At 44.5% G+C, this 20203-nt stretch overlaps 1 protein-coding gene across 2 annotated transcripts in view; it reads left to right on the top strand.

Moving 5' to 3' along the window:
• MDH1B (malate dehydrogenase 1B) overlaps positions 1-20203 on the top strand; it is a 293136-nt gene that overhangs the window by 83072 nt on the left and 189861 nt on the right. For both annotated transcript variants that reach the window (XM_086955317.1, XM_086955316.1), the window contains exon 4: positions 2913-3055. In XM_086955317.1, coding sequence (XP_086811443.1) covers positions 2913-3055 — 143 coding nt within the window. The remainder of the gene's footprint in view (positions 1-2912; positions 3056-20203) is intronic.

Here is a 20203-nt window from a genome sequence, read left to right on the forward strand (position 1 = left end):
TGCTGTCATTTTAAAGACAGACCTGCTTTGCAGGTTGCTTTTAAAATAAAATGATATGCAAATTCGATTTTGGCATCAAAGGTACTTCCAAATTCTTAAACTATTGTATTTTTACATATAGGTCACACCTAAGGTATATCCTAGGTGCCCCCAGGGTAGGGTTCCATTTAAAAATATGCAGGGACATTTTATAAGATGTTTTATATGCCCTGGTGAGGGAAAAGCTGCCACTTCCGTTTATCCCCATTGTAGCACATTGGCTAAATAGATTAACATGGGAATATTTTAATAAATTATAACTATTGACAGGAGTGAGCTTAAAATATAATTCAAAGACTTAAAAGAGTAGTTATGATAAATCCAACCACTTGCCATTGTTAGATTTATTATAACTGTTATAGAATAGCAGTTATAGAACTTGCTTTTCTGATGTGACAGAATCGAGCCTTCCAGCAGCCTCTCCTGATTGGCCAACTTTTGACCGGCTGAGCAAAACCGCTCTGATGAGGTGTGACGTGGCCTTACAAAGACAAAGGACATCTGGTGGGAGGAGATCTGCAGCTGCAGAGTAAAAGGCAGGATGAGGGTGTATTAGCCAAACTGGTTTTCAGAGAGGGAATGACTCATTCTCACCCCCACATTCTGCACCCCAAGCCAGACAGGAGACCCAGTAATTGAAGTAGCGTAGGGGCTGGAGGGGACGTGTTAGGGAAACGTAGCCATGACAGTGGTCCCAACTTCCCAAGGAACAACTCAGAGATTGTGGAATCTTGGATTGGTGTTGTGGACCCTCAAAGACCAAAAGAAACGTTTGGAGAAGAAGCACTGCGCTGCTGGGCTGTTGGACGGCACAAGAGAGGACTGCACCTGCTGCACTCATAAGGCTTCACAACAAAAGCGTTTTGGCTGTCTTGAAAGATGAGGAGTGGACTCCCTAATCAGCGACAGGTAGAATAGTGCTGGAAGGGCTACCTGCAACATCAACAAGGACAACTCCAGCTGACCAGCCTCACTTGGATTTTACTTGGATTGACCAGGTGCATTGGGAGTGGTAGTCTCAGACCCAAAGAGGCAAATCACAGCTTCTGAACCCTTGGCTGGTGTTGTGGACATCTTTCCTTTATCAAGAAACACTTCTTGAAGTAAGTGTAGAAGTGTTACATCACGGGTGGGGTCCCGGTCCAGCGCAACCTATTTTTAACCCTTTGAGCACTATTTGCTTCTAAGTGCTAGTTTTACTCTTAATCTTTAAAAATTCATATATCTTTTTCCCTACATTGGAATTTTGTCATTTTGGGGTCATTTTTATCCTAAAATATGGCTTATTGTTAGAAATTGGTGTTGGATTTTTATTGCGTGTTCTGTTTTACCTATGTAATGTATTGGTGTTTTTAAATGCTTTACTCCTAAGTTAGGCCTGACTGCTTGCAGCCAGCTACCAAGGGAATAATTTATTGAGACCCTAACTGAACCTTTTATTGTGATTGTGGCCTTCTTATGAGTGGTAGGTATCTACCTACACCGGCTAATCAACCTACTAATAAACCACCTTCCAACAGTATAGTTGTGACGAGTCACTATTCCCCCAAGATTAACCTTTCATGTGTCGTTCGAGGCAGCCCGTCTCCCCCATATCAATCACACTTCTGGGTGTTCACTCAGACCCCTAATGACATATTCCTTTAGCTGTTGGTTAGTGTCAGTCGTAGGCCCTATATACACTGCTTACCCCGTCATTGTCTCATCTTTTGTCCAATATCTGTTCCCTCCTCTTTTCCTCCTACGCCTCCTGTTTTTCCTTCTCTCATTGTGCTTTCTCGTCCTTGGTAAACAGCACTTAAAAACCGACCAAGAAGAAAGGGAAATTGACATGCAGTAAAGTGCTTCTATCCTTACAGCAATTCTGTAGCCCGTGTTTTTTTAAAATTTTAATCATGGCTTCGGGAAATGATCAAACTAGTAGCATCAGAATGCAAAATGTAGACCTATGATTGATCAGTTGTTGTTATGTGACCTCAACCAGAATGATTGGGGCTCTATTCCTGCAATAATACCTTGTCTGAACTGCGTTCCAGTCAGAAGCTTAGTGAAGCCAATACTGTCGCAACAACGCCTTATTTGAGGAGCTTAAAAAGGTGGGGGCAGCTGGACAGTGGTGCACAACATGGGCAATCTCTAAGCTTGTGAGATGAGTAGAAAACAGGCCTTTTCGTTTCTCAATTAAAGTGAAGTTTACCCACATTTTGCCACTGGGGAAAAGGCCAGGATGTCAGAGTAGGATAGGAATACCTTTTTTGTGACTCAATTACCCTTAGTCCACAGTACTTTCTTATTATCAGCACTGTCCCTCCAACAGTTCATTCTCACGTCAGACTGTTCATACAGATTGGCTCTTTTTAGTGAAAGAAAAAGCTCAGTCATAGATATAGGGGCGTCCTTTGTAGCAGACATTCATGTGTGGTTTCTGCGAAACTCTGCATTAACCTCTCTGCAGGCAGTTTTCGAACCCACCTCTTGGCGCAGCGAGCCTCAGCGAGTTAATAAAGGGAAGGAGCTTATAAACTCCTGGTAGTGGAGTGATGCTGAAGATAATGATTTTTCTTTTATCCTGGGCCTTCCATGCTTATCTGGAGATTAACAGCAATGCTTTGGAGGCAAGGGTATGGTGGAGTTGAGGAAGGAAGATAAACCTCCGTGGTAATATCACTTCACAGTGAGTAATATTCAAGCACTGTATTACTTCGTCTGAAGTCCTAACAGTAGAAAACAACTAAAGCCACCATAGTCTTAATTCAGGATGTTGAGAATAAACCCACCAAACTGCTGATACAGTCTCCTTTCCTCATTAGTGCTGTTTCTTACATCGGGATGAGTCTTTTTTGCTATCATATTGTTATCGCCTTGTATTTTAGCATTACTACTTCAACAGCTCCAACATGATGACAGATTTGATGCTGAAGATTGGTGAAGAGAATCTGAAGACCCATATAGAAATTCAAAAGGAAGAGGAGGAGCGCCGAAGCCTGATTAAACCCCTAGAGGTCTGGATAACCAGGTGAGTCTTTGATGGTTTTCCAGTCAAGTTTAGTAAATCGAAGAGGAGCGTGCGTTGATTGATTGAGTGATGGTGGTGTAAGAATCGGTGGTGCTGGTGCCAAGGATGTGACCTTGGCATCCAGAACAATGGAATTCTTCTGTCCTTGGTACTTCCTGTGATCATACTTTTACAGTAGTTTTCACTTTGCACATATCATGAAAGCACACACAGATGTGTTAGTGGGTCGAAATTGTAGCAAACGAACAGGATTAAGATTGCCATGAATTACCGTTTCCCTTTTCTAGGATACCCCCAGAGTCAGTCTGGGCTCCAGATTTTCATCCACGCCTTTCATTGGTGAGGGGGGCTTCTTGTTGCAGCTCAACCCCTGTTAGTCTCCAGGGGAGCCAGGACTACTGGTGGCAGACATTAAGGACACTAATAGAGGGCATGAGGCATGACCGAGATCAGAGGAGACTGACAACTATTGAGCAGTGTCGTAGAACTCAAAATCCAAAGCGAAGAAAGTGAAGGAACAAGAGGAAGAACTCCAAACGGGAGGAGAAGCATTGCCAAACCAGCATAACATAGCGTCTAGAGGCGTCCAGAGGAAGTCAGGTGGCACCTTAATGGAATATCTCAGTGACTAGTCTTCAGCCCCACTAGACCTGGCCTCTGAAGCCTGGGGTACATAGGGGAGTGGACTATGGAAATCACCAGTATACACCCACAATTTACTCTAAAATACATACAGTTTAAAGCAGGCCCTGTGCCCACAATAAATTATTTACTTACTTGCTTACTATTTTCATACTTGGGTGAGTCCGATTTAGTCTTGCATCTCTCTAAATTATTTGAAGACCTTTTTAGATAAATACATGCGTTGGAGCAATGGATACAGCACTTCTCAAGGTAGGTCCAGTATATATGAGTATCAAACATAACCAACCACGGCTGGCCATGAAAGCGGAGAAAGTCCGGGGACCCTGGAGGACACCCTTAGATATATATTGAATAAATAGAAGAAGGAAGAACTCAAAACTATTTACTGGTAGCAAAAATTAGTAGAGCAGGTTTATGTTGCATAATGTAGCAGTTCTGAAAAAATGCAGATTGTCTGAACAGAAATGAAGATCTTAAAAAACATTTTTAGCTATTATGCTTCATCTCAACAGTCCATAATCACAGCTGAGTTTGCAGTACACACCTAAAGACCGAATATAAATTCGTTCAGAAGTTGATGTTTAAGCTAGTCTCTGATAGGAATGCCTCCTTTTTACTTTTCCTCCAGCCTTGTTGATCCAATCCTTAAGTGCCCGGTGCAAGTACAAGAATATAAAAACATTTATTGTTTCTCCTGGGCATGGTTGCTTGTCAAGTTAGCAACACTCCCTACAGTTTGAATCATTCTTCACGTAAGGCAACAGATAATCCAGCTAATTGGTCATCTTTATTATTGCCTCCTACCTCCCAAAGCAATCTAGTTCAGCTTAAGTCCTCCACAATGGTGGGGTCTGACTAGAGTATAATGTGATGTTTTGTTTTTGATTCAATGTTCTTTATTGGATTTGCATTTTTCCAACCTTAAAGTTCTGTTAAGATCAATTTTTAGGCATCTTTGTTACAAAAACTATATAAGCCCATCGGGTTGGTTATGTTTTTCTGTTAGAAATTTGGGTCTCTAGTTGGCAGAGGTAGGTACATTTGTCCAAATAGGGACCCTTGCTTCTACTCAGGGTAAGGGGGATACACACTTTAGATAACCCCTGTAAGAAAGTGGCTCTGTATATACTGTACCAGAGTCCACAGCCTCCTGCGGTATGGCAGATCTAAAACTAGATATAGCCTTACTCTCCAAAGTGGTAGCTTGGCCGAGCAGTAAGGCAGTACCAGAGGACAGTGCAAAGCATTTGTTGTACACACTCAGCAAAAGGTTTGACACACTCAAGAGCTGAACTCTAGGCAATTGTTTTGTATCAAAAGATATAGGTATTTATTTTTAGAACCAACAAGGTATCAAAATATACTTTCTCAGCATAGATTACTTCAGTTAAATACTTTTCAAATAGGCAATAGTCTCTTTGAATACAATAGTTACAGTTTGTTACAATAGGCAACATAATTTCAAACACAATGCAACATTGAGCTCAATGGGAATTTTCAGTTAAATGCAATTGATTACTTTGTAGATTACTTTTCTAACCACAGGAATTGATCCTGGATTCAGTCCTGGAACATGAGTTGTAAACAGATAAGCAAAAGAATTTTGGTTACAGTACTGATTTTTAAGGAATATTATTGTATTTTAAAAGTTGACACTTAGAAACTTTTTCAGTTGAAATTACCAGTGTTACCCTATGGAAGGAAATTCAGTTTGCAGGTAAGGTAGGTTCGCGTTACTTTGTAACCCAGTACTGGACCCCCAGGTTCAGCACTGGGACCTTGGTCTAAAACAGATAAGTAATTACGTTTTGGTAGTTGGTACGATTTTTAAAGAATATTTGTAGTTTGCAAAAATCGACACTGAAGAAATTTCACAGAAAAAAATCAATGGTTTCCTATGGAAGAAAATTCAGGTTACTGGTAAGTACAGTTAGGATTCCTTTTTTACGGTTTGTACTGGGCTAAAAGGTGCATCACGGAGGTCCACACTTAAAAGAATTTCCAAGTGAAACCAGTTAATGTTAGCCAATGGAAGAAAAGTGAGTTATCGGCTTTTAGGTAAGTACTCGACTGGCAGAGTTAAGGTTCTGGGCATAGACTCAGGGGTCTCCCGGAGTCAGGTAGGTACAGTTGGTACACCCTCAGCGGCACAGGGAAAACCGGGTGCAGAGGTAGTTAGGCCCAATGTTATTGAATGAGAGGCAGGGGGCCTTCGGTTGGTGGCTGCTGGCTGGCAGGCCACGCGGCTGTGAGAGCTGGGCTCCTGGTCACTTGCCCAGGGCAAATGGGGGAGTAGGGTAAGGCAAAGGTTGCTCGGCCAGGAGCACTCGGACGGCTGGGTGCAGGGTGCTTTTGAGCCATCGAGCGCTCAATGTTATTCAGTGGGAATCGTGAAAGGTTTAGCAAAGACTGCAGGCTCAGGGACGGAGGATTTTTGGGAGTGACCAACACTTCGAGGGGTAAGTTGGGATCCTGGAGCTTAGGTGGGCACCCTGGAGTTGGGCACAAGGGGCCGGGGGCGCCGGGTGCAGGGGTGTCTTTTGGCGAAGGAAAATCTTACCCTCTACTGGTCGCGGTTGGAGGGGTCCCTGGTTCTGAGTCTGCAGGCGTTGTCTGGATCGTCGGGGAGGGTCCTTGGGCATTGGATTCCAGGTCAGGATCACCGGGGGGACGTCCTCATGGTGTTTGTCCACTTGGGCACAGGCCGGGCTCGGCGGGTGCAGAGTGGGCTGTGTTCGCGGTTCCTGGCTAGCACCAGGGGTTTTGCTGTTGGAGCAGAATCACTGCTCGTGAGAGTCCCAGTCTCTAAGTGGGTCAAGGCAGGCAGGTCCTCAAGGTTGCTATCCGCAGGAGACGCCGGGATTTAGCAGGAGCAGGTTCATGGATCAACAGGCCTGTAGGGCTGGGGCCAAGTCAGTTGGTGTCGTCCTCTTGTTAGCAGCTGCAAGGCAGGTCTTCTTCTTCTTGGTCTTCTTTCTTGTTTCGAAATGGGGATCTGAGGAAGGAAGATTCAGGGTGCCCCTAAATACTACATTTAGGGGCATTACAGGTAGGGTGAGGGCAGGGACTAATAGGTCCCTGTCCTGGGGTGGGTACACCCCCTAACCTGCTCCTCTCCTGTGGGAGGGGGCAGGAGCGTAGCTGTGAGTGGATAGGGCTCCCCATCCTCAAGATGGCGGTAGCCAGGGGTCGTGCCTCACCTCGCCTCCTCCACCTGAGGGGTGGAGTTGGCACAGGCTGGCACACCCCCTTTCCTGACGTCGGGTTTCCCGCCAGTCTTCCCGCCAGAATGGGGTCAGAACTGGTGGGGTCCAGTTGCTGAGTACAGCAAGTGGCCTGGAGACGCTCACAAAGGTGGCATTCCTTTGAAGCTTCCCCCTTCCCATCCTGGGCGAGGAGACCAAGCACCTCGCCCAGGATGTGCGTTGTTGCAGGCCCAGGAGAGTGGGGTGCTCTCCACCCAGGGGTCCAGCAACATGTCTGCTGTGTGGCAGCCTAGGTAGCCTCTCAGACAAGACGTGGATTGTAGGTTAGGTTTCAGGGGGCATCTCTAAGATGCTGTTTGTAGTGTATTTTACATTAAATCCCACACTGGCATCCATGTGGGTTTAATGTACTGAGAAGTTTGATATCATACTTGTTAGTCTTCAGTGTAGCCATTATGATGCTGTGGAGTTCGTAATGACAACCTCCAAGCACCATATACTCTTAATAGCATCCCTGCATTTTCAATGTCCAGGAATGGCCCTGGGTACTGTAGGGGCACAGGGCTCATGTACCTGTATCCACACCCCTGGCATAGGGCACCCAGCTACAGGGGTGACTGATGTATGCCAGGGCAGTGGGGATGTGGTCATAGCACACGTGGATGTGTGCCATGTCGACTCTTTGTTTAGATCTGCACCAGGACACTCGGCCTGCAAAGGCAGTGTGTGTGCATGTGTGTCAGGGTGCTGGGCCCCTTAGGGTGGCACAATAAGTGGTGCAGCCCTTAGGGCTCTTCTCTGGTCATAATGCCCTGGGTACCCATGGTACCATTTACTAGGGGCTGATATGTGGACAGAGATGCACCTGATTGGCAGGAGCCCAGGGCACACTCAGTCAAAGCACATCAGAAATTCTGCAAAAAGTGGGTGCATACCATGCAAGAAAGATGGCACTTTCTCACAACCCCTGCTCACCCCTGGGTAACGCGAAATGAGCAGAAAGGCTTATCCCAAAGGCAATGTGTCAAGTATTTGTACTCAAAACAAACAGTAATACAGTGGTAACAAAACAACAAAATCCAATATACATGTAATAAGAATATGACTTTTCAAAGTTTTGAAGCAACATGGTCCATAGAAAACTATGAATGCGTGATTCTACACAAAGTACCTATAGATGCATCAGAATTCACAAGGCCAAGAAGCCGCAGAAAAGGGAAGCATCTAGAAACAAAGAGATGCGTCAGTTCCTGAGTCCTTGGGAAGGTGATGAGACCGTTCTGCTGCACGTAGGAGAAGTGATGTGTCGAATCCGGACTGTAGTGGAAAGTGATGCGTCGACTCCAAGATGGTTCTGGTCTGTGGGTGATGCGTTGCGAAAACTTGCCGTACATGTGCGATTTGTGGAAATCCTGGATGTGTTGGCAATCGATGCGGCAGCAGCAAGCGGTGCTGCATCGGTTTCTTCAGCCTTAATCCCACAGTGCTTTGGTTCTTGCAGATTTGACAGGCGCAGTGTCGTGTCTGCAGCAGTGTGGCGGTGCGTGGAGATTCTTTTCGCACAGCGGTGCTACGTCAGAAAAAACAGCCGCAAGAAGGGTGATGCGTCGATTTCTCAGCTCTTCAGGTTTCTTTCAGCTCTCAACCGCTGGAACAACCTACAATACTGGAATAGGCACCTCCTGGCACGTCAGAACTCTCAGCAGCAGAGTTCAGGGGAGATCGGAGTGAAGTCTTTGTTTCCCTGAGACTTCAGAACAGGATGTCAGCACACACATGCCCTTGAAGATTCTGCTTCAATCAGGTTCACAGCAAAGTTCCAGTGTTTGCCCTTTCGTTGGCAGAAACAGCAACTGCAGGCCAACCCCACACAACACACAGCAAAGGAGCAGTACGCCTCATCACAGCTGTTCAGTTCTTATCCTTGGCAAAGGTTCCTCTTGAGTACAGAAGTGATCTAAAGTTCTGGGGTTTAAGGTCTACTACTTATACCCCATTTTGTCTTTGTTCTCTATGTGCAAGAGTCTCTTAGCCCAGTCTAAACCAGTCCTCTCCTCACTGGTCCAGTATGACCACAGGGGGTGGAGACAGCATTGTGCAAAGGAAACAGGCCTTATTCAGGTGCAAGGAAATCTAGTCCCACTACTATAAATGCAGCCAAGCCCCATTCAGCTCTGAGTCATCCAGGAAGTGCCAGGCACACCTCAACACCCTGTACCCTGCAGTGACTGTCTACAGTTAATGTGTATCCCCAGCCCCTGCCATTCCAAAACCAATCACTCAATCCACAAGCAGGCAGAGGCCCACTGAATGGTTAGACAAGAAAATGCCTACTTTCTAAAAGTCACATGAACTGTAAAGGGGTAACCCTGTGTCCCTCAGAACCTGGGCATTTATGAAATGAACTACAACTTGTTCTGTCAGGAGGGTCAAGTACTTAGCATTCAGTAATGAATATGCACTTTCTAAAAGTGGCATTTTTAAACACACAATTTAAAAACCATCTCTCGTAAAAGATGGGTTAATAAATTCAGAGTTCAGAGAGCCTAAACTTTATTTCTGTATCTTGTCCCAGTAGGAAGTTATACTTGTAAGATATTACAAAGTATCTCCCAGTCTATCCTGTGAGCAACTACATACCATACAGTTGTTCTACGGGATCTGTTCCCGCAGGTAAGAAGCCAACCTATGGAAGGAACATATTTAGAAAAACATAGGGGTGTTATTGAGACTTATCTAAACCTCACCTCAACTATGTAAGATCGTGCCTCATCAGTTGCAGCAGGAAAAGGACACACTTAATGTTGTGTCTAAATAAAAAGAAGTTTACAGGCAGTCATTAGCAGGTATGTTAGAAAACCGCCGGTCCTACTCGTGTATTTAAAATGACCCCTGTTTATCTTAGTCTAGGGCTCTGGTGCTAGCTCGGAATGCACTGCAGCTTGTGGGCGGCCAAACTGGGTCGGGCCCGGTACTGCAGTGCAGCTGAGGACCTTTGTGAGCCCATGTGAGTAAGCAGAAGGATTCAATAGCAGTAAGGACTGAGTTGTTATCTCTACAGCACTAGTCGCCACAACTGCTTACCTCCGCTGCTAGTAGGAGACATAGGAAGAATTCTCAAAGTGTATTCAGTACTCATCTGCTCCAAAAAGAAGCCCAGTGGGTGACCTACCCTGCACCGCTGCATCCGGGCTGGTAATGTCCCTCGGTGTGGGCTGGTTTTTATACCTCTCCTGATTGCAAACAGGGGCTGGACGGAAACTCAATGGTTTTCACCTGTGATGGAGCTAGTCATGCGGCGAATAATCTAGATGGGCAGAAATGAGGAGTATTATGTCGCCATCTTGGAGTGTTTCATATGCCTTGGAAAGGCACTTGTTAGATCAAGTGTGATATGCATATTCGTCGTAAAACGGCCAAATTTCCTAGTAATTGGCAGAAATTGGCACCCCACCAACAGCCGCTGGTTATTGGGTTGTAAAGCGGGTCTTAGATGATAAGTTCATATGTAATTTGGTGATAAGGCCGGAAGTATAATGATTATTGTCGGCCATCTTGGAGGGGCTAGGATGCTTCCCCAAAGCCTGCGTCTAATATGGTTTAGCATTGCAACCAGTCCCTTGTTTAAGGATGGGCATCTATAATGTCGTCATCACCCAATCTCATAGAGGAACGTGTCCTCTGGTGTAACAGGTGGTGCATTATTTATTATTGTTTCTTCTTGCCTGTTACGAGGGGTATGTGCGCATCCTATTATTGAGCGCATTGTATAAAAGCATGTCGGCCTGCGGTATGGAAGCCGCGTATTGACCTTTTTTAAGGAAGCCGCGTGTTGACATATGTTACTGGTACACCTCTCAATGGTCATTGTGTTAGGGAACACTGTGCTCGAAAACCAAGTAATCCGCTATTTGCAAGGGTCTCCCACGGGATATCATCGTTGAGTCCCTGCTGGTCTGTGCCCAAATGGTGAACCCATCTTTGTTCCATTCTAAAGAGGGTTGAGTGTGTAATAACAGGGTGGCTCTCTAGTACCACCCACCATACACTTTCTGGGGGTGTTTCTCTTCTTTAAAATGTGTGTAAGTCTTGTGGTGGTTTTTGACAACAAATGTTGCTTTTATGTTAAGTTATTCTTGTTTTAACTGCTCTCATGTCATCCCTATGTATTGTTTGTTACACTGGTGTTAGATCTGGGGGTCTCTAGTTGGCAATGATATTCACATTTGTCCAAATAGGGACCCCTTCTTCTAAATCAGGATAAGGGGATTATACTCCTTAATAACCCCTCCTCACCCCCTTGGTAGCTTGGCACGTGCAGACAGGCTTATCTCAGAGGCAGTGTGTTAAGCATTTGTGAATATACACAGTAATACAGTGAAAGCACTACAGATGGACACAACACAGTTTTTATAAAAATAAGTATTCTTTATATAGACATACACAAGACTACAAACGACAAAAATCCACAATAATACACTTAAGATTGCTTTAAAGATGATCAAAGTTACTTAGTTCAAGTTGATGATAAATGCGACAAAGTTCTCAACAAAGTACCTGCATGTGTAACGCAAAGTAAAGTGAACAAAAGGCTCGCAAAAAGGGGAGATGTGTTGGTTCCTTGATCCGGGGGAAATGATGCGTCGTGCCTCAATGCTTGCGCAGAGTAGGGGATGCGTCGTAATCCTTACCGGCGCGGAGGTGATGCGTGGATTCTCGACCTGCGGACCCGCTGCGGTGCGCAAGATGCGCCATGATGCGATGCGATGATTCGGTTTGCGATGCAAGAAGATGGCGCCTTTGATGCAGCGATGCGATGACGATGCGTAGGCGCCCTGGCAGCCTTGCGACGACTTTGTACTTCGGAGCCGCGACAGACCCTGCGACATGCTTTTTCAGTGATGTGATGGCGACTCTCTCGATGGCGTCACGCTTCTCCGGTGATGCGACAGCAGGCAGCTTCGATTAACACACTCTTCCAGGGAGACGCGGTGAAGGCTCGCTTCTCCGGCGATGAGACGATTTCAGCTGCGGCGGCGACACTCATCCTCTCGATGCGTCGCGCTTCCAGTTCCCAGCAACACGCAAATGTCTGGAGTCAGAATTCCCTGCAGGGAAATTCAGAGGGGAGCTGGAGATGAAGTCCTTTGTCCCTGAGACTTAAGCAGGAGGCAAGCACAGTTCAAGCCCTTGGAGAATATTCTGTAAATGATGAAAGTCCTTAAAAAGTTATTCTCCTTTCCTTGGAAATGAAGTAACCACTGCAGGCCAACCCAGCAAATAGCGCACTGGCAGAGGGGCAGTCAAACTCCTGCAGCTTCCTTGGTTCTTCTCCTTGGCAAAAGGTTTCTTGTTCCAGAAGTGATCTAAAGTTCTTGGGACTGTGTCCCAATATTTATACCCCAAAATCCTTTGTTCTCTGAAGGCAGAGAGACCTCTGCCTAGTCCAAACCAGTTCCTGAGCACTTTGTTTACATGACTCCTTCCTTTCTTTCACTGTGCATGGCAGAGACATCAGACGCCCCACAGTAGGGGGAGCCAGCACAGGGGAGGGAAGGCACAGCTCTGGATCACTTTCTTGACAAGATTCCTTCTCTCCTTTCACGGTGCAGGGCAGAGACATAAGACAACCCACAGGGGCTAGAGCCAGCATTGTAGAGGGAAGGCCCAGCCCTATTCAGGTCTCCTCCCTCCCATCTAGCTGCAGATCTCTCTATTCACCACTGGGCTGCCCCAGCCTATCTCCTGGAATCCCCCAGCCCTGTCACTCGCAAACCTAGACAAGGAATACACAACCTAGCAGAGGCAGGCCTTGACAGTTAGGCAAGAAAATACCTACTTTCTAAAAGTGGTATTTTCAAACACAGAATATTAAAACCAACTTTACTTAAAGATTTATTTGATCATTCTGAGTTCAGGCATACTAAATTCGAATTTCTACCATGTTCCATGAGTCAGTTAGGATTATAAGAATGTAACAATCGAACTGCCCATTCTAGCCTATGGAGAACAGGTAGCCTTGCAATAGTGAAAAACTAAAATGTCTGTAATTCACTATTAGGACATGCTACACACACCAGTGCATGTCCTACCTTATACTTACAATGCACCCTGCCCTTGGGCCTACAATTGGGGTGTCTAATATGAAGCAAAGGGAATGTTTAGAGACTGGCAAGTGGGTGCACATGCCAAGTCGACATGGCAGTACTAGACTTCACACAGGCCTTGCAATGGCAGGCTTGAGACACACTTTACAAACTGCTTCTGTGGGTGGCACAACCAGTGCTGAAAGCCCACCAGCAGCATTTGATTTACAAGGCCTGGGCACACATGGTGTACTGTACTAGGGGCTGAGAGGTAAATCAAATAACCCAATCATGAAATCACCAATTAGAACATCAATTTAACATAGGGAGCACTTGCACTGTGGCACTGAATATCAGTGGCACAGTGCCCAAAGCATATAACGAGCAAAAACATATCAAAACAGAGGAGGCTCCCAGTAAAAAATGGAAGGGAGACTCGCACCAATGATGCCAGGTCTAACAACGGGCATGTGATCAGATAAACACATCTGGCTGTGTAACAGTTTGTGTGTTTTGTGATCCTCCAGATGTAGGAGTTGGACAGGGTTAGCTCCTTGGTGGGTGTTGTTTGAGGGCACACTGTGCATGAGCCACATGGATAATGACCCTGGACCGGTGGTAGATCCCATAGTGATCTCTGCTCACTGGTGTTTGACGGTTTAGGTCTGGTGTGGATAAGTATATCCTTGATGTTTCTAGTGCGTTTAAACGCAAACCGAGGTTTAGAGATCTCTAGGGAACCTGTGTTGAGAATCCTCCAATGTTTGTTAGTAATCCTCTTTATTTTGTTAGAATCTGGGGTAAAGGAGATGACACATGTCAGTGTATCCTCCAGCAGAGCGTCTTGGTGATTATTCCTGGCTCTTTTCTTTGATGTCGTTATTTGCTTGGGTGGGTACTGTCTATCCAAAAGATTCTTAGATAAGGACTCTGCCTCCTTTTTGGAATCCTCAATTGAGCTGCAATTTCGCCGATTACGCGGAAACTGGCCAAATGGAAGATAATCTCTCAGGGCCCGTGGGTGATGACTACTGTACAGCAATAAGCTGTTCCTATCTGTTAGTTTTTTTATACATGGTGGCACTTAACTGCCCATTGTCAAGTCTAATGGTGAGGTCCAAAAAAGGTATACTATTGGGGGAGATGGTGTGTGTGAATTTCAGATACTCAGTCTTAGTGTTTATCCACCTGCAGAAGTCTTCACATGTGGACAAATGCCCCCTCCAGAAGATCAGAATATCATTGATGAACCTCTTCCACAGTCTCAGGTTATCTTTGAAGGGTTTGTTAGAGTGTTGGATGACCTCCTCTTCAAAGGCTGCCATGTAGAGGCAGGCCACACTAGAGGCAAAAGTGCTCCACATGGAAGTACCCTGAGACTGTTGGAAGAGTTGTTTGTTGTACTTGAAGAAATTTTCTGTGAGTGCCAGTGCAGGTCATTGCATTATGAATGTCACTGGTGTGGGTGATGTCCAATCTATTTCATTGAGAACTGATTCAATGACTGTAAGTGTCTCTCGCTGAGGGATGTTAGTGTACAGTTGTTCTACGTCTAAGGTCACGAGTAGGTTAATATCTTCCATGTTTCTCAATTCCCCTATATTACGTAGGATGTCAGTGGTGTCCTGTATGTATGAAGTTGTTGACTTGACCAGTGGCTGGAGGAAGTGATCACAGAATTTTGAGAGAGGCTGCAAAATGGAACCTATACCCGAAACCACTAAATTACTAGGAAAGTTGGCCATTTTACGACGAATATGCATATCACACTTGAGCTAACAAGTGCCTGTCCAAGGCATCTGAGACGGGTCAAGATGGCCCACATAATACTCCTCAGTTCCGCCCACCTAGATTGTTCGCCGCATGATTAGCTCCATCACAGGTGAAAACCATTGAGTTTCCGCCCGCCCCCGTTTGCAGTCAGGAGAGGTATAAAGACCAGCCCACACCGAGGGACATTACCATCCCGGTTGCAGCGGTGCGAGGTAGGTCAACCACTGGGCTTCTTTTTGGAGCAGGTGAGTATTAAAGACGCTTTGAGAATTTTTCCTACGTCTCCTACTAGCAACGGAGGTAAGTGGTTGTGGCGACCAGTGCTGTAGAGATAACAACTCAGTCCTTACCGCTATTGAATCCTTCTGCTTGCTAACATGGGCTCACGAAGGCCCTCGGCTGCACTGTAGTACCAGGCCCGACCCAGTTGGGCCACCCACCAGCTGCAGTGTGTTCCGAGCTACCACCGGAGCCCTAGATTATGATAAACAGGGGTCATTTTAAATACATGTGTAGGACGCGCGGTCTACCTCGCATCCTGCCTTGCCCATTAGCGCCACTGCACGGATTTGTTAGCGACTAAACGGGGCCACAAGAATGATTGAATTCCGGTTTTGTTACATACCTGCTCATGACCGCATTTAAACTTCTTTTTATTTAGACACATTACGTGTGTCCTTTTCCTGCTGCAACTGATGAGGCACGATCTTACATGCTTGAGGTGAGGTTTAGATAAGTCTCAATAACACCCCTATCACAGCCTACTTCCTCACCCCTGCTGGTTTTATTGTATTTTAAGTCACAGCTGTGCTATAATCATACCAGCAATATCACTGCACACTTTTATTCTCCACGTTTGAAAACTAGAAGTATCAAGCTACATTGATCAAGCCGTAGCTGATCTATATAGAGGTCATGTATATACTTAATGAATTATTGTCTGATGTATGATGAGCAATGCACAAATAATGGGAAACATCCTTTACGACGCAACTTTTACCACGCAGTGCCTTTACAACGCAGGTTTTTCAACGCAAGCTAATAATTCGGTAAAAATTACCGAATCGTTAAGATTCGGTAATTACTGAATCGGTATTTACCGATTCGGTAATTGCCATTCATTCCTATGGGCCTGGTGGCCCATAGGAATGAATGTCAATTACCAAATCGGTAATTACCGATTCGGTAAAATAGGGAAAGAGTCAAGGGTGGCAAGGTGTCACTTTGACACCCTGTTACACCCCTCAATAGTGCTTGTGTGCACATGTGGCACACATACATGCCCTATGGGCATGTATGTCTGTCACATGGCACAGGTGTAAAAGCTAATTATCCTGTTTTGGACTACCAGATGTCTCAACTCACGAAGCCCGCAAAGTTCCCAATTTTTTATATGGTTTAAATTTACTTGGAGACCTATTTGAGTACATTATTTAAGCTCAGATATTGGGAACCATCGGAGCCATATTTTTTAAATAGGAGCAGAAGTCTTGACGCATATTCTCTTAGTGTCTTATATCTAGTCCTCTTTGGAAATTTAGCAGTTTTCAAAAAAATTGGAATTCGAGAACCTGCCTCTTGTATCATCTTTTCAAGAAAAAAGTTATCTCTAGACTGATTAACCCTCAATAATCCTGCCACTATATAAAAAAAAGCTGCTTCATAGTAGGTCTTTAAATGAGGTAGAGCCAAACCTCCTTGATCTACTGAAAGTTGTAAATGTAAATGTAAATGTAAATGTAGGTGTACTTATATAGCGCAACCTGTCACCCAAAGGGCATCCTGGCGCTTGCTTAGGGAACCCGTCCTGGTATTCCCCTGTGAGAGGCCCCGGCAGGGTGTCCACAGGGTGAAAGCCAGGCATCCCGCCGCGAGGGGCCGTTGTGGAGATTAAGCAAGCTATTGCCCAGAGTTGCAGAGTGAGACCCCGTGAGTCGAGTAGGCACCGGAGCGAGAATTGTCGAGGCCGTGGAATTTTTGAGCCCGAGGCCCGCTGAGGCGGGGAATCGAACCCTGGTCCACGGTCGATCCCAGCATCCGGGTCTGCCGCCTCTAACCACTGAGCCACACTTCTCCACATTTTATCAAACCATTTTAATTGGGATGGAACCTCCCTGGATTTCCAGTTTTGGAGTATTAAAGATCGAGCAACGGCACATGATATAAATTCCGCTTTATTGAACCTACTCCTATCCTTGCATATACCAAACAAAGCCACAGGTAGCTCGACTCTCGATGCTTTATTGCCCCAGATAAATCCTCTCAGCATTGTTTCCAGTTCTTTAAAGAAACATAAATACATTTTAGTGGGAACGTTACTAAACAGAAATAGAAGCAGCAGCAAAACTGACATTTTTATCAATGATACCCTGCCTATTAATGAAAGAGGAAGTAAAAACCATTGATCTAAAAGTTTCTTAATTTTATTCTTCATTCTAGTATAATTCAGGACAAAATGTTTATGGTATTCGCAGGTCACGAAGATACCCAAATATCTAATTGGGTCCCTTCTTGCGGCTTGGGCCTGCAGATAAATAGGAAGAAAGTGTAGATCGATATTCAAAGAAAGGACCTCCGTTTTTTTTGCATTGATTTTATAGCCCGTTAACTTTTCATAGTCTTTGAGCTCGCTCATTACACTCTCGATATTCTCCTTTTTAGCTGTTAAATATAGGATAATGTCATCAGCAAACAACTTTAGCTTTGACATGCCGATGATAGGGGGCTAAATAGCCGCATTATCCCTAATCTTTACCACTAAAGGTTCAATAAAAAAAGTGAAAAGCAAAGGGGACAACGGGCAGCCCTGCCTAGTCCTCCGATTTACTTTTATCTTCCCGGCCTGTTTAGCGTTAATTATTACCTGAGCCGAGGCTTCCTGGTAGATATTATGTAACATCTCAATGATTAAGGCCGGGAATCCAAATTGGCCGAGAGAGTATAACAGTGCTGCCCAGTTGACCAGGTCGAAAGCCTTTTCTGCGTCAACCATTAAAATACAAGCTGGAGTCAAATTAATATTAAAATAGTCCAATGCCTGTATTAAGAACTTGGTATTGTCCGCCATATAATGTCCTGCAATAAAACCAGTCTGATCTTGGTGTATTACTTCCTGGGCAGCAAGTACAAATCTTTCCGCCCATATTTTCATGAGAAGTTTATAATCCGAGTTTAATAAACTAATCGGCCTGTATGAGTTTACGTCATCTGGGTTTTTATCTTTTTTAACAAAACATATAATTTTTGATTCTTTAAAATCCACAGGTACATGCCCACCTAGTCTAATATAATTAAAAAAAAATTTCAGGGGTACTACTAGTTCTTTAGAGAAAACTTTATAAAATTCAATTGGATACCTATCCTGGCCACCTGCCTTTGCCCAGGATGTTGCTTTTATACAGTCTAGTATTTCAGCAGTGCTTATTTAGAGCCCAATTTGATTAAACCGATTTTCCGGGATTCTAGGGAATCTCTATATTTGCAAAATATTCCTGGATAATTTCTTCCTCTACCTGGTATTCCGTAGAGTAGATGTTCTCGAAATGGTCTAGGAAGATCCTTGAGATCTTATCTCCATCTACCTCCTCCTGTCCGCTCTGGGGGTCTCGAATTTTAACTATCTTTAATGACTCCTGCCTCTTTCTCACAGAGTTAGCCAGTAATTTCCCTACCAGCTGGCTATCTTGATATACATTTTGCTGGTAGGCTTTCAAACTATTTATCCCCTCCAGAATAAAAAAATCCCTTAGAAGTGCTTTGGCCTGTTCCAGTTGATTTGGGCGCTGTTGGAACTGTAGGGCATATTCCTTCTCTACGGCAGATTGTAGCTTAGATATTTTTAGGTTTGTTTCGTTCGCCTATGCGCTAGTATAAGCGATAATCTGGCCGCGGGCTGCTGCTTTAAATCCACCCCATACTGAAAAGGGTTCAGCTGTATTATCATTAATTTAAAAATATTCTGTGATCCACTTTCTGAAGCCTGAAACCCAGTCCCGATTTTGGAGCAGGGTACGATCCAGCTGCCACCTGGGACGCTCCCCATCCCCTACTCTAAATACTAGCTCAAGTTCAATTCTGCCATGGTCGGAAAACTGATTGCATCCAATCTGAGTTTTAGAGATCTGAAGAGATCTAGATATGAAAAAAAAAATGATTCTGGATGCTGTACGAAACCGCTGGGAATAGCATGTAAAAAATTCTTTATCTGCGTTCCAGCAGCTCCAGGGGTCTCTTAATTGGTATTCAAGTAAGAGCGCTTCAAAAAACCGATTTGTTTTAGGTTTTAGTTGCTTCTTTTTGTTATTAGAAGTATCCATTTTCTGGTCTTGAATATAATTAAAGTCCCCTCCTAAAATAATCTGTCCTGGGGCCCCCCTTAAAACTTCATAAATTTCTGTCAAGCCTGAAATGTCATCAAGGACGGGGCCGTAATAGTTCACAAAATTCACTACTTTCCCTTGCAGTTTTGCTGCTACCCATAACCACCTACCCTTGGAATCTCTTTGAATCTGTAAAAATTCCCAGGCCAAATTTCTCAAAGTAAATAGCGACTCCTCTCTGGGCAACCCCTGCTGATGAAAAAAAAACATGTGAGAAGTATCTCGGTATAAACAACTTGGGGGCATTAGACTTGAGATGTGTCTCCTGGAAATAGACCACCTGAGGATTAAAAGATATTACCCACTTCAAAAGGGCCCCATACTTCTGTTTGTTTAGCATTCCATTAGCATTAATTGACAGGATATTGCATGTATTAAATTTCATCTACCAAATATCTTATGCTTGTTAAGTACCTACCATTAAAAATTGAGAAAATGCTATACCTACTGCACATGTTCCTTTTTACTGCATTTACCCCTCCCCCCCACCCTGCCCTCGAACGTGGAAACTCCCTTCCCTTCCTCGCTGTCCTCATTCCTCCCTCTTCTTCTGTTCTGGGTGTCATCTTGCTACACCCTGAGTGACCTGTTAACCTGGGACCGCCCCATTCTGAATAATATATTCGATTGCGCTGAGAAACACTTTGCTTTTACCCCCAAAAAGAGATTTTAAAAAAACCTCAAGAAGGATAAAGCATTGCAAACCATGGCTTAATTTTTCAAACACTGGCCCCTGTAGAAATCTCCTTAAGGAGAGATTGTGCCTCTTCTAAGTCGGTAAACATATAAAAAATTCCCTTGACCGGAACCTTAAGCTTAGATTGCTGTGCAATCAAGGCTTGAGCACCGTTTGCTTTGAATAGATGCAAGATTTTAACAAATTATTTTCTCCTTCTTGCAGCGGCTGCTGTCATGTCAGAAAATATCCGGCATTTTGATGTTTCAGACACCGAGAACTGCCGTTGTTGATAGGCTCTAGAAAGAATCCTCTCCTTAATCCGGAAATCGTCGAAATTCAATAGAATAGTTCTTGAAAATGTTGAATTCACAAAGCGTTGT

Source organism: Lissotriton vulgaris, chromosome 2_1, assembly GCF_964263255.1.
Source record: "Lissotriton vulgaris chromosome 2_1, aLisVul1.2, whole genome shotgun sequence".
Lineage (NCBI taxonomy): Eukaryota > Metazoa > Chordata > Amphibia > Caudata > Salamandridae > Lissotriton > Lissotriton vulgaris.